At 42.1% G+C, this 15,018-nt stretch overlaps 1 protein-coding gene across 1 annotated transcript in view; it reads right to left on the bottom strand.

Moving 5' to 3' along the window:
- Positions 1-13,823, bottom strand: part of KIAA0930 (KIAA0930 ortholog) — a 38,769-nt gene extending 24,946 nt beyond the window's left edge. The window contains exon 1 of the mRNA XM_010575276.1: positions 13,672-13,823. Coding sequence (XP_010573578.1) covers positions 13,672-13,782 — 111 coding nt within the window. The 5' untranslated portion in view covers positions 13,783-13,823. The remainder of the gene's footprint in view (positions 1-13,671) is intronic.
- Between the last annotated feature and the right edge of the window lie 1,195 nt (positions 13,824-15,018).

The following is a 15,018-nucleotide window of genomic DNA, read 5'->3' on the forward strand; positions in this document are numbered from 1 at the left end:
TCCCCCCCGCCCCTCGAGACCGCCCCCCCCGCCGATAATTCCAGCGGCAGCTGCTCCCACCGCAACACGCGTTGTCCTCGAAACTCGCCAGGAGTCGTCACCCGCACAAAAAGCGCATCCCAAGGGCAACGGAGCAAAGCGTCTATTGACGCGGATGTATTTTATTCACAGAAATATGCCTTTCAGAGATGTATACATTATGGACTGGTTAACTTTACTAAAGAACTCGAGCCACACAAGATCCTGTACTGGAAACCAGTGTAACACACACGTTAAGTTATACGCTTCCAGACAGCTGAAACATTTTTATCATAAAACCCAGAAAAACCCATCTGAGACCCTAGTCCAGGTTTAAAATCTTTGTGATAAACTAGATACTTCTTCCAGCATGCCTATTTGCTCCCTAAAACTTTGAGAACACAATCAGCCTTTTAAATTGGTATTAATAATATGAACACTGGGATATCTAGGCCCTCCCTCGCCAAAAAAAACCCTCACTAGGGAGAACATTAATTCTATATAGTTCCCAAGGCATCAGAGCTGCTTGATGAAACCTGTGTGAATTGAAAAACACCTTGTTTGCACAGCTTAGCACATAAGCCTTTGAAAAAGTCCTGAAAAGAAATCTACAGTCAGAATTGATACAGGCTGTCAGCTGGGCAGCATGGAAAGCATGGGGTAAGAAGAAGAGGGTTTACAAGAAGCACTATTTTGTTGGCATTCAGAAAGCATTCAAAAAAAGCAGATTCTGGTTTTCTGTTAATTAATGGGATTAACAGGTCTATCTAGTAGTAGCACCACTTTTCAGGGTTTTTTTCAGACCACACTCACTAAAAAACAGTAAATGGGAGGGGGTTGAACATGAAAAGGGAGAGGAAGATGATACAGTGAAAAAAATTCAAGACTTCTTCCACAATATAAGTTCAGCAAGGAAACACTCCTACTATCTCCAGAGCCAGCTGCAATACAGAGACTGAAATTTGATTTTGGGGATTTTACATTGACAGGTTTGGTTCAAAAGATCAGGAAAAGCCAGCAAAAGAAAAACGTTCCTTTCAAAGAACTGGTCCATTTTCTACAAAAGCAGAATTATCCCCCAGTATGTGCTCACCAGCACACAGTTTTAAAAGCCCCCATCACATAGTGCATCCAACTATTGTGAATCCTACCGGCTTTCAACATTAGAAGCACCTTTCTCACTTAGAAATCTAATTGTGCATTACCTGCCAGCCACAAGGCATTTAGTTACAAATTTGGACAGTGAAAGAAGACTACATTTTTACCAGTGTAAACAATCACAATAAATTTTTTCTCTTAGGGAAATGAAAGATATCTTAAAAAAAAAAAAATCAGAGAAAATATTTTAAGTACAACAAAGAAATGGTGTTGAATGCTAAACGCCAGCCATCAAGCAATGTCAGGACAAAAAAAAATAAATTCTATTTAACTATAACTGCACTGTTAATGTAAGTTCTAGTTATACTCCCAAGCTGGGCAGAACATTAAAACCCCTTTTCCTTCTGGATCCTTTGAAGACACACATTACAAGTAACTTGAAACACTGCATACAACACCAGTAGTGCTACTATAGTAAGACAGTTTACGGATGTGAAGAAGAGAGAATTTGTGACTACAGCAGCTTTTTATTAGAACCAACTGGTTAGACAGCAAGAACAAACTTTGGGGCATAAACAGCCACCTTCGGCTCCTTCCGCCACAAAAACTAATTTATTTTTCCCCAACCTATGCAAAGACATCAATTCTCACTCCCAAACCTCAGGTCTCCAGTAACCTGAAAATACAGTACCTTCAATGGATTCTCAAAACCCAACATACTCATGGACTTCTGCATCATCTCCAAGACTAATGTCACCAAGGCTATCATTGATACAAATGCATTTTGGAGACAGCAATCAAGCTGTAATAAGCTATTGGAATGCTTAGAAGAGTCCTAAAAAAAGACGTTAAGAGAAAAATCCAGGTCTAGAAGTAGACCTCCATTAGAATGCAAATGATAGAGCATTCACTTTCTACATTTTACTTTCCCTGTAGCTCTGAAACACTTTAAATCCCAGTAGGCTTGCTCCTAACAGTGTTAGTTAAAAGAAAAAAAAAAAAATACATGCACACCCCCTTATAACTTTCAGAATATTATTAAATTTAAAGATGTAGCAACCCTAAGTTTTGAATCTGCCTCACAAATGTTTCAAGCTAATTTAATATACTGGTGATGGGAAAAGGAAGGGCTATATTGATTTCTGCTTCTAAAAAAAAAAATTATCAATAAGCTGCATGACCCTGATTTAATGCAGAGCACTCTACCCTGGTCTGAACACTTTATGTTATTTTTACCAGCAGGTGTCAGGTCTAAGATTAGCAGATATTAGAAGGTAGATTCAGTCTGAGCCAAAGCTACCCAGTACCAGAGAGGGTTTGTGTGCAGTGATTCCTGCTCATCTTGCTCTTGGGGAGGGGGTGGAGGTAACTCATTAAAAAAAGGAAACACGGAAAATAAGACCGCTGCCAGAAACCCAGCAGCAATCCAGATCTGTGTGACAAATGCTGAAATCCTTGCAATGTCTCTGGCTTCAGCGTCTCCTCCAGCTCATCGGAACAAGGCTGGCTGCACAGAGGCTGACCTGCCAAAACACGTCCAAACTTTCCCTACAGCGTGGGGCTGCCGTTACAACACCGTTTGGTTCTTTGGACGAAAACTCCCCACCTCCAGACCACCGAGATGCAGGTCACTCGTTGCTTCCTTGCCTACGTACTAGAACATATCAACAACATGATGCAATTCAGAGGGAAAAGACAGTATCCAAGGAACTGCCAGGACTCTGGCACAGAAATAAGACATTTTCTCAGAACAAGAAATCACCACGAATGCCATGGAGATCACTAATCTCCAAAGACTTTGGCCTCACGTGTATTTAGCAAGCTGGGAGAAGTCACGATACCACAGACCTGTAGACAAAGCAGCGTTTTTGTGTTTTGTAACAGGCTGCCAAGCATCACTGTAGAATGTACACCCAGTAAGACAACGTGAACTGATCTGACTAAGTCACCCATGAAGATCCATCTGCTCACTCATCCACTCGGCATCGACAGACCTGTCTCTATTAAATGGGAAGAAAATCAAAGTCTGGTATTTTCTGGAGCATGCAGAGAAGCCCTATGGGAAGGGTGCATCCCCAGTCCTGTCACATCGAGAAGCTGCAGAAGGGACAATGACATTGACAACAGATTACATTATAAGACTTCCCTAGAGTATTTATATTCAAGATAATACTTAAAGGGGACAACTGTATTTAACAATGCAATAATGTACTAAAATGAAAAAAGATTCTTTCAGATGTCATATAGAGTCTTCTTCTTCGGATTATAGCTACCGTAATTTTTACTGGCAGTAACTGTAGATGACAACGAGAAGAAAGCCCTCCAAAACAAAATTCTAATTTCTTTTTCCCGGATACTATTAATTATTCAGAAGTTGCACCTGATCCTCCTGGAATGCACTCTGGAGCCCACATAAAGGCAGCATTATGCCCAGTAGCTATGGCAACTTGACACCCACCTTGGCTATAAAGCTGAAACAAAGCCCACTGCAATAAAGCGACTGTAAACTGTTCTGTGCAAGAGGCAAAGTTCAGCTACAGAGAAAACCATCCATTTTCTAAAAATTTGTTTCAATATTCATTATTATCTCCCCACAACTACTTTGTACAATCAAAAGCCAAACCAACAGAAAGAGCAGTAAATGATCTAAAAAGCTGACTGTAATTTCTAGTGTCTCTGGACAAATCACAACAGCAGGAAGATTTCTCAGACTCCACTGTCTTGCAGAGGTTCTTTCAAAGGTCCAAACGGGACAAATTGCGTGCCCACCAGCAGTTGCTCATCTTTTCCGTGACGCAGTGACCTAGGAGAGTCTATTCATAGCTTTGGACTACCTCTTTCATTTGCGGGCATGAGAAATGCTGGGCGACTGTAACTTCTGCTACTCATTCACGACCTGCAGGCGAGAAACTGTGCAGCCCAGATCATGCCCAAAGGCAGTATTTACGCCCTACCTCTGCCAACGCCATGCTGACGTTTAGCTTCAAGGTTCAGCTTGAAGGCTTACTGCAAATACTACGTGTACTTGTAGGCGAGGACACAGGAGGGTGTTTGCAGGTGGAATAAGAGCCTTGGAGAACGGCAGTGGATTATCCTCTCTCATCACCCAAGTTGCAGGATGGCTGATGAGACACGAAGGGGGCTGCTGCACCAGACACCGTTCCCACTCCAGCCCATGCTCATCAGGAACAGGGGGTTCACAGGTGGCTACCAGCGAACATGCTTTTAAAATTGAAATGTAAACAAACAATTCTCTCTGTTTTTTCACACTTACCTGTAAATGGGAGACCCGTTCAAGTCAAAACGATCCCAACTAGGTTGCAACAATAGCTGCAATATTTTCTATCTGGAGAAGGCGTGTTAGTTTAAATAAGCAGCTGAACTTGCAAAATGTCTTCTCCCTCCCTGTCCTCTTTCTCACATCTCTTGCATGTCCTTAGGACTTCACACCACCAGCAATCTCCTCATGTGAACGTGGGATTACCAGAGAGATGTCATCTTAGAGCAGACTGGCTATATGCATAAAAAGCTGTAGGGTTACTGACGTAACGGTGCATACATTGGGGAAAAAAATACAACATCTGGTTTAAGAAAGTGGAGCTTACACAGCTGAGTCCCTTCCCACTCTCACCCATCTTTCAAATGCATTGGCCAACTTCGGACAAACTCAACAGAGGTCTCGCAGACTGTACCGTCGTGACAATCGGCAACCAAACTCCACGTTACTACTGCTGCCGAAGAAGGGCCAGGGAAGCTCCATCTTTCTCAGGCGCCATTTACCATGAGCCACACACAGCACCGGCTTCCTTTTGCCTTGGTAGCAACCGAAAAGACAGAAAAGGACTACACAGGTTAGGAGGCACGGTACATTGCTGGAGGGACACGGGGGGCAGAGCAGGGACATGAGCTGTATTTATTAGGGCACAGGGAATACTGCAGGAATAGAGTCACAGCAGATGAGAAGTAAGATTAGTCAAAGGGGATTTTTACATGAGATTAGACATATCTATAAGCCTGGCTATATCATTCTGCAACTCAGTTTATTTTACCCTCTATATTTAACGGGAAGGAAATTCTTGCCCACTGAAGTGAATGGCAAAATTCTCAGCAACTTCAGAGGAGCTGGGATTTCATCTCAAGATTTTCCAACTATTTGTAACTTACAGACACGTACCTCAAGGTAAACTTAACATTGGTTTATCTACAACACCCTAGATTGAAATGTTTAAAAACCAGGCAACCCACTGTAACTATGATCATATTCCAAAGAGGAATAATTACATATAACATTCATTAATATGAAGATTCACCACTCAGGACCTTTTCTTTCGGACCAAAGTAATTTGCTGGATTTATAGACCTATTTGTAGTCCTATTGTTAAAAGCCACAGACCTTGTAAAGTTTATTAGTCTTCATGTGAGAAATATATAAAGCAACAGTAATGATTATAAAAAAGGTAATGAGTGCTGGGGAAGCTAAAAAGAAAACACGTGATTGTATAAAACATTTCTATTGGTACAAAAATGCAAAGGGCAGTAAAATATCGCATTATAAAAATTTAATTTATATTTTGTTGTCACTTAAAGACTCCACTTGCAATTATGAAACTGGACAGATACATTTGGGAAAGGCAGTCATTACAAGGAGAATCATTAGCACGATTTGCATGATATGGCAATTTTTTTTTTTTATTCCTGAGGATTGATATTAGTTAAGGAGGTTAAAACAGGCAGTGATTTCACCATATTTGATAAGGCTCAGCATGGTTTCCAATCACTTAAGTTTAGCTTTTATCAGGCAAAGAGCTAGAAGTATGCTTTCTTTTCATAGTTAATTTGGGATTTTAAAGAGAGTAAGATGACTAGGCTGACTGCTCTCCCTTCTAACAATCAAACAGGATTTAAATCCTTAAGGGAATAAGATGATCATGAACTGGATGGCTTGGGAACTTTTTCCTGTGCTAACCAAGAGCTTTTAGGGAGAAAGCCGCATACACCCGTGAAGGAGAGCGAAATTCTAATCTTGCACCACTTCATCTTACAACCCTCCTGTACATTCCACGGACTAACACGTGGTAACGCTGAAGGGCTCAGGCTGGGGATAAGAGGTAACTGTACCCGCAGATCAGTTGACTCATCGCCTCTTCACTCAACGAGCACAGTCGCTGTCTAAGCTTGAAAACAACAAAGTCAACTCACATGTAGCCTTTATTCCCTCCCATTTCTTTTCCTCTTGATATTCAGTTCTGCAAAGCTATTCCCACTGCTCACATGGATTTTAGTGCTGCTGTAATTCCTTACAACCTAATCTTTCTCCTGTCATTTATTGATCTGGTTGCAGATGATGGCTTAATGACTTAAGACTGCCCTAAAGTCAACACTTGAGTTTACCTTAGAGTGAGAAATGCTCTGATTTGTGAAGTCCAGCTCCCGAAATTCAAGGTTAATTACGCTGCTCATCCTCCCGACCCCTTTCAGAGAAGATGAGGCATCACTGCAAACAACCCCCAACTTCGATCTGTTGACATCCTCTCCTTCCACGCAACTGCGCTTTTGGGGGAAGAACAGACTTTGGTCTATGACTAGGTCTGAACTGAATGGTAAACTTTAAAAAGTCAGGCCCCATTTATCTCTAATGAGACAAGAGTAAAAGGCATGCAGGGCAATCTATAGCATCAGTTGGCAGCTACAAACAGCAGCTTCTTCCCTCTTCAAAGACAGAAAACACCTATCTGTAACCTTTGCACTTCACCAAGCTGTAACAAAATACACTGTTCTCCTCCCTCATTTGAGGGCACACAGCAAACATTAGCTTCTAGATCCTGCACTGCCTTGAGATTGAGTTTTCTCACTGAATTCTCACTTACTTTCTTCATTATTATGTAAGTTTATATCTCAATATTAATCACCTTAAAATTAATTATAGCTCTTGCAAAATTAATTCTAATCACCAGGAATTCCTACCAAACATATTGTTTTCTTCTTTTTAATGAGCACAAAACATTCCTTCTGGATCGGCAAGTCACAGTCATAGAAAACAAGGTTTAACAGGCCTACACATATAACTGTTTCCAGTATCTGTATATTGTACACGAAGAAGCAGAATCTGAAGCAATAAGAACAAGTAGTAAATTATAAGACTGAGAAAAGCTAATGGAACCCACAGAGCTCAAAGCTGACTTCAGCCAACCATAACTGAAATTACTTATGTGAAAAGAAACCAGAAAGTCATAGCTCCATCTTTGCAATTCTAGCAATAGCAGAATAGGCATAAAACATTAAAAACAAGAAAAGCGCGAGTTGTTCAAATTACTGGGAGCTGAATGCTTGACGATGCTCACCAAACAAATGAGGGGAAAGCAACAACATGCAAATCATAAGACACACAGGGTGTGGAAACTGTTTTCCCCCAGCATAACTCTGGCACCAAGAAAGCCACTGTAACTGTGGCTAAGCAAGACAAGGCTGGGAGTTAAAACATGCTGATCAGCATCAGCAAGGCAAGAAATCACTGAAAAAGTAGTCCTAGCTGCTGCCGGAGACTTGTACTCTGTGAATCGCATCAACTTTCATTCCCCAATTCAAACACTCCACAAATCTGCTAAATCAGCTTTCAAAAATTGAAAGGACAGATACACGTGTGACTATTTAAGCATTACCAAAGGTGGCCCCAGACCACAGAGTAACCAATATTTTCAGATATAACAGGTTGCTCACTGCTACCTTATTCCTGTAATATTATTTCCCAGCCTTTCTGAAGTCCTCCCTAGAAAAGCACACATGCCTGAAGCAACTAGTGTGCTGCCTGCAGAATACAGCCAGCAAAACAAGGGAAGGCATGCTACATCAGTAACGAAGGCAGCAAACAAAGACATGGGAGAAATAAGATTACAGAATGTTAATAAATCATCGTATTTCAAACCATCTCTGTTGAATGTGGAAATGCATCAACTGGGTTACTGACCAGAAAGCGTAGGAGGGGCGGGAGTGGAATACTGGTGGATAGACTAGACATTTAACCTCTAATTACTAGTGTTGTTGGAGTCTTGATTACAATATTCCAGAGCTTCAATTCAATTGCATATTAATTTCAACACTGAAAACAGACATTTTCAAGCTGACACTGACTGTAACCCACAGATCAAAGACACTAAGTGCTCTGCTGACCTAGCAGCCTGATGAGGCTTTCAGGGAGCTCCAAGCAGACACTTTTAACTTTTCCAGGGTGCGAAGCCCAGCCTAGCAGTCCCTCAACCCCCCAGTGACTCAGATATGCTGCATTTGCGATACTGAATTATTCATTACAATTCTATCAGATGGGGGGACCGGGTCTGGGCTTCTTTCCTTCCCAGTGAAGTTTTCTCTCTACTGCAGAGAATAGAGCACCTTCTCAGCCGGATGACTCGGGGCTGCCACGTTTCAGTGCAATTCACATTAAATTCTCTTCTGATCCTGGCTTTCTTGTCACCCTATTTGACTGCTTAAGAAGAGTTCTTCAAAGACTGGAAGCAATAAAAAGCAATTCATTAAAAATGCCCCTGCAGTCCACACCCCCTTCCCGAGTCCGGAGTTTACTGACTGTGACACCACAAGGATATTTCAGCTGCACGCTCGCTTTGCCTCAGACATGAATTTACACTGGAAAGAGGACAGAATATGAAAACATCTCCACCCTGAATGCTCATTAGCGTGCCAGGTAGGTCAGAAGCATATTGCAGGTCACAGACAGTCAGATCCAGTTCTGCGTGGAAAAGAGATGTTCTGGCACACCTGTGGCCGTATTCTTCTCTCCGCTTTTGCCAAGCAGTCTGCCACAGCGCACGTAGGAAATGGAGATGGTCTTGCAAAAAATGCACCATAAGCAGAGGCTGTCAAGTAGCAGCTCCTTTACATTCATGTATTCAGACAACCAAACATCAGCAAAATAGCATGAGAAAGCAAAGGAAATTCTGAGAAGGATAATTGTAAAAGAAAAGCCAAATCTTTGTATTTAAGATGTTGAGCCCCTCACAGAAAATCATATCAATCTGATAATGCCACTGTTCCTTTTTCAAGTTTCAAAACGAGAGCAATGCCTTTATGCTGTCCTCTGCTGCAGAAGCCACTGCTCCTACTCCCTGCAACACCTCCACCAACTTCGCACAGCAGACGAGTCGAGGCAGAACAGCTGCCTCTGTACTGGCTTGCATATGTTACAATCATTGTTTTTTCCCCACATACTATCCATGTACAAGGAGAGAATTTATCTGGCAAAAAAAGATGCCTTTTTTTGCCGTTTGTTTCTCTGGTTCATTTCGATGGTGATGCGGAACTGCCACGAAGTATATACCAAACAGCTCTTCTGGAGATACCCTGTTTGGTCACAACGTTCAAAAAAACCAAAAGCGCTGCTCTGAAAGGTACAACAAAGACAGCAACGTAAGATTATTAAAACTTGCATTTCTGCTAGATGCTGAGTTCAGGTTGTCAAATTTTCCAGCCAGACAGATGGTGACAGTGAATTAGAGATTCAGCTATGAAAATCCTGTGATTTTCAGTGGGAGTCATGTGCCTAAAGTCATGTAGCTTTGGAAACTAACTGGTCTCCCACCACAGCCAATATTTGCTGTGTCACAGGTCCAGATGCACAAAAACATGTAAACCATGGCTCCTGTTCAGTTCTGTTTCTGAAGCTGCAGCCACAACATCAGTAGGTTAAACTTTTTAAAGACTTAACAGCCTGAATGACTACCCCATGCATTTGGCAGCAACTCTACTCCTCCACATTTATAGGGCGCTGAAGAAAACAGGACCTACTCCAAAATCCAGGCAAGCTCAGAACATACACCAACAGTGTCTTAAATCTATCTTTTTTAATTGCTTTGCCCTCTAAATACAGCACCCTTTTCAGGTGACAAAACATGATGCAAGGCTGAAGGGGTTAATACAACCTAGCTCTGCTGGTCTGTATCACTGAGGTTTTACCTTAGTTTCCCTACTCAGCACTCGTCTCTTAAGACCATACTAGCATTTTCCATAGTCCCATGAGAAAGTAAAGCTTCTCTCTACAGAAAGATCAGAAGTTTGCAGCTGTAACAAAGCATAATCCTTTATGAACGCCTTGTGCACCGGCAAAAGCCAGAGATATTAAATCTTGATCGAATACCATTTTAAAATCAGAATCCCAAGTCCAACCACTCTAACCTTTTAAAGCTGTAGGTTTTGGCAATGTACAGGACCCTTAGTAAGTGAGGATCAGGGCTTATATTTTCCGGCAGGTCACATCAGCTGGTGCGTGAGGCAGCAGCGAAGGGGTTTTCTGAGTCTTGACTTAACAGTGCATAAAGAGCTACAAGTCAAAGGGATTCCACCTTAAAAAAGCGTACTAAATCCCTTAACCTTGAGAAGAACGATGCTCACAGTTCCCTGCCTGCACAGATCCTGACAGATGGGGTCTATGGTTTTGCTTAAAGATACTGAGAGAAGAAATATCTTCAAAACTTGGCAAGAAAAACTGCAAGAGTGTTATCAAGACATGCCAAGGAAACACAGAGTTGAATGCACTTCTCCAGAATCCAAGTCTGTGTCATGGACATAGCCCAGAATTCGACGTGGCAGTTCTGCCCTGGCATAGACCATATGAAGGGCTTAATTGCTGTTTCACCCATACATGTGCAGTTTAGAAATTGGTGGGGTGGAAAAGGGAAGCAAACGGAAAGTCGCTTAGACCAGGGGGTCTACAAAGTAGATTATTTAAAAGGCCTTTTAAAATAAAATTTATGACGGTAGAGGAGTTTACCATCATCGCTACCGAATTGTGAGATTTATTACTCCAAGCTGTTGTGACTAAGCCGCATCCAAAGCCATTCTTATTCAGCCTCAAAATTGAACAGAATCTCTAATCTTGATCCTATCAGGTTTTTTCTGCTTATCCTCTACTACACTTCAACTTAAAATCAAACGTTATTGCTGACACTCTTCAGCTCCAGTAAGCACAGAAAAAAAACCACAAGAAGGAACGACTGTTAATCACACAGGACAGCCATCAAAACCTGAAAACTGTTTGATAAATCGACACTTGTTTCTCACTGACATGAATCATCACACCATGGCATGCAAATGATGCGAACATGCCGCATGAGCTCGTCATCTCAGAAAACAAACATCACCATTGTCAGCATTCAGACAAACAGCCCCTCCCCGCTCGATCCGTTTTTGTTGTCCTTGTCATCAGTCCTACAGAAGATTACTGTGCTCAAAGCTGCGCACATCTTATTTTCCTGAATACGAACTAATGCTCTGAGATGTCATAGGACGATTCACCTCATGCATCTCTGCCAGCGTTCTTCAGTCCAAACCTGCAATTGCCAGGCAACTGCAGAGCACATACATAGCATCTGTGCAAGAACTACAATGAACTTGCTTCACTGTATACCCAAGCTACAGAGATGCACTTCTACATTTACCCAATAGTCAACTTCTGCGTGGCCCATGGAGAAATCCTCACCAGAGCGTTCAGCACAACCTGCGCACAAGGCAGGAGCCAACAGGGCAGCTCCAGTTCTAGCCCTTCGTGGTCCCCAACAACTCTGAACCTTTGCCCTTCACCCGCCTTTTCGGTCGACGTCTGGGGATGTAAATGAGAGCACACAGTTCGGTGGGTGGCAGGGATGCTTGAAGATATATTTGGTTTCTATAAATATCAGTCTCTAGCTTCTTCCCCTTTTAATGATATAATTTTGGTATTTTGACACCATCTTTCAAGAAAGAATGGCCAAAACTAGAAAGTAAAATAAAAACCTGTCTAGTCAGAATTTAAAGAGTAGGGGTAGTTATTTGGCGCACAGAACAGGCTCAAAAATCAGGTACAAGAGGAGTTGGAACTGCAAAGCAGTCAGCTAATACGAAACAGGAGGACAGCTGCACACATACCAAAATATCACCAAACTATGAAGTTTCACAAAGCATCTGAAGTACTTCACAATCATTTCTCAGAGGCTGAGCAAAATGCAAACAGTCAAGGGGGAGTTATAAAATACTGCGTGTGCTAAGGCACACTCCCCATCTTAGTTGTTACGGCAAGTGATTCACTACTGCTGATTTTGTAATAACTACTACTTACAAAATCCCCTCACAAATAAAAATTATTTATGATGCTTTTAGGAGGCTTAAACAAAGCTCTGAGAGCAAATGCAAGGGTTTATTTTGCTATCTCCTCTCCATGAGAGGTTCAAACACTTTAAACTGATTAATGAGTTAAACAGACATTGACCGGGGGTTTGTGAATGAACTTAAGCGACTGGGCTTCCTCTGAGGTTCACCCACCTTCCTTGTTGGGAAGGAGAAGAGGTTTAAACAACCCATGTTTTATTAGGCTGAACAAAGCCACAATATTGTTTGATGCGAAACAGGAATGCATTCATAGCCATTTAAACAACAATTGGCATGAAAGTTTCCTCCAAAAGTCTTAAAGCTCTAAGTACACTCGCCGAAGACCACTAAACAATTAAGCTGACAGAGGAAGAACAATACTTTGCCATCTTCTCCTCAGTAGTTGTCATCATGGCACTTGGAGGGGTCGGGGGAAGAGGAGATAATTCTGCCCATTCCTGTATCTCCAACAAAAATGTGGGAAAATCTTCTGGGATCCTTTTCTCAAGGGAGTTGACAACTCTGGTTCTTTATGTCACCACAATTAAACCCAGAGAACTCTGGTATACCTGGTTAAAAACACTCTTGCATACACCACATGCACACATCTGTGATTCAACAACAGTGTAAATTATTTACATATGTCAGGAAGTTAATCCCAGTCTTTTCTTCCTGCATTTATCCTCCTGCTTTTGATCCTCTGCAGCCATCTCCTTAAGTCCCAGTAAAACCACCATTTCTCTTGCTTCTGTTTCCCCCACCTAAGATGAAAACTGCCATGAAATGCTGAGAAGTTTCTCAAATCTCTAATGAGAACATACCTGTGCAGCAGCAATAGGCTACCTGATTATATGTTTCCAAGAAACAGTACTTCTATAGGAGGGCTTATCATCTTAAATGTAAGTTATGAGAATACAGTCATTTATCCACTGTCACTACTGTATCCCAGCTCCAGGAGGCTGCATGTATTCTGCTACTGACTACCCAATAGGTGTTCATTCCTGGTACTCTGGTATCTCAGGAAGGGTTCTTCCAGAAATACCAGTGACCATCTTACTCCTCCTTTTTTCCTCCCTTTCTACAGGTTTAAAGTTTCAATTTATAAAGTATCATCATTGAAAAGCAAAACAAAAATCAGCATGTATGTTCTCCCCTTTCCCCTAAATGAAGGCTGACCAACATAAAAGCTTTCCAAAAAAGCACGCAAACTCTCTGATCTCCTCAGGTCTGCGATAGTGAAGCTCACTTACACTGCTGCCGATGTTCACAGCATTAACCATGGTATTTCTCTATGGGCCAATTTTGCATAACTTCTTGTGGTGGGCAGAGCTGGAGATTCCTTATCCTTCAGATGCGTCAGGTACTCCAGAACACCAAATCCCATGTTACCTTAAATTTCTCAGGTTAAAATATATCATTACTTACCTTTTTCCCCTCTGTACTATCACCACTGACATAGGACAGTTTTCGACGGACATAGAAGAGCATATCGTCTTGCCGGGGGGCCCATTTCTCCATAAAATATGTTGAAAACATCCAAGTCCAGAACACAATACGGTCATCTTTGAAACATCCTAAGAGGCATAAAAGAAAGGAGAAATAAGAGTTGTGGAATTAGCACGTCACATTTGATTGTGCTTAACATGACACCCAAGTCTTTGCTACACATGGTGCAGTCGAGCCCAACAGTAGCAGAAATACTCTTTCACAGCTCAGAGTCAGTTTTTCCACAGCGTACAGCAGAGCCGCCATTCGGCACAAACCCACAGCCCGTCTTTAGCCACCGTCAACCAAAACCGCCTTCTCGCAGCCCAGCTGCCCCTACACACAACACGCACAGCTCAGGACCCGTCTGTGTACCCTGGTTATGTCTGTGCCATGGAGAAGGACAGAACCAGCGCACTGAGAATACGTCAAAGAAGCACTCAAGGAGTAATTTCAAAGGCACGTAGTGCCAATATACGCTCCAGTTAATGACGTGAAGCCATCAGCTGCCAACAGGTTTATTACGTGCTCTCAGGGAGTATAGCCAATCCTTCAGAAACTAGCAGCTGATCCCTTCCTTAAATCAATATGCAGGAACGAGAACAGACCCGTGGCAGGGGTGACTAACTCACCCTCTCTCTGACAAGAATAAAACCCAGCTCTTCCTCAAGGAAACAAGGAGTTTTGAAGTCCTGAATCCCAATTAAACAAGAAAAAGCAGGGGGAGGAGGGGAAAAATGGGAAGAGGAAGATGCAACGAAGTTTTGTTCAAGGAGACAGACAATTACATCAGCATCAGCAATAGCACGGCAGTTGGCCTCTCACCAGGAAAAGGAGGCGCAGTAGAAGTGACGTCACATTTTGTGAAACTCTTCAAAGCACTTAACTATAATAAAACAGCAAAAGGTGCTGCACCTCTTCTATGCTGCAATGCTTGCACACTGTTAAAGACCAAAATTTATACAGACAAGGAGGGAAGTCGCTACTCTGCCTGGTGACAAGGGAGATGAATTTCTCCCACCGCTGCTCAAGTCCTCCTGGAGGCTCCTTGATGGAGCAATTGAATCCTCTCCCCGAAGCCCTACTGAGATGTAACTGCAGCTGTTAGCCAGAGTCTAGCTGTTTCAAAACCTGTGAAGAGAGAAACACTAAAAAAAAAAAAAAATATATATATATATATATAAAAAAAATTGTATTGCTGAGAAACAGCAAAACCTGAAATGGATGATGGATAGTAATGTTATGTACAAGCCAGCAAGACCGGTGAGGGTGTGTGTATGTACACCC

Source organism: Haliaeetus leucocephalus, unplaced genomic scaffold (genome assembly GCF_000737465.1).
Source record: "Haliaeetus leucocephalus isolate CR32 unplaced genomic scaffold, Haliaeetus_leucocephalus-4.0 Scaffold473, whole genome shotgun sequence".
Classification (NCBI taxonomy): domain Eukaryota; kingdom Metazoa; phylum Chordata; class Aves; order Accipitriformes; family Accipitridae; genus Haliaeetus; species Haliaeetus leucocephalus.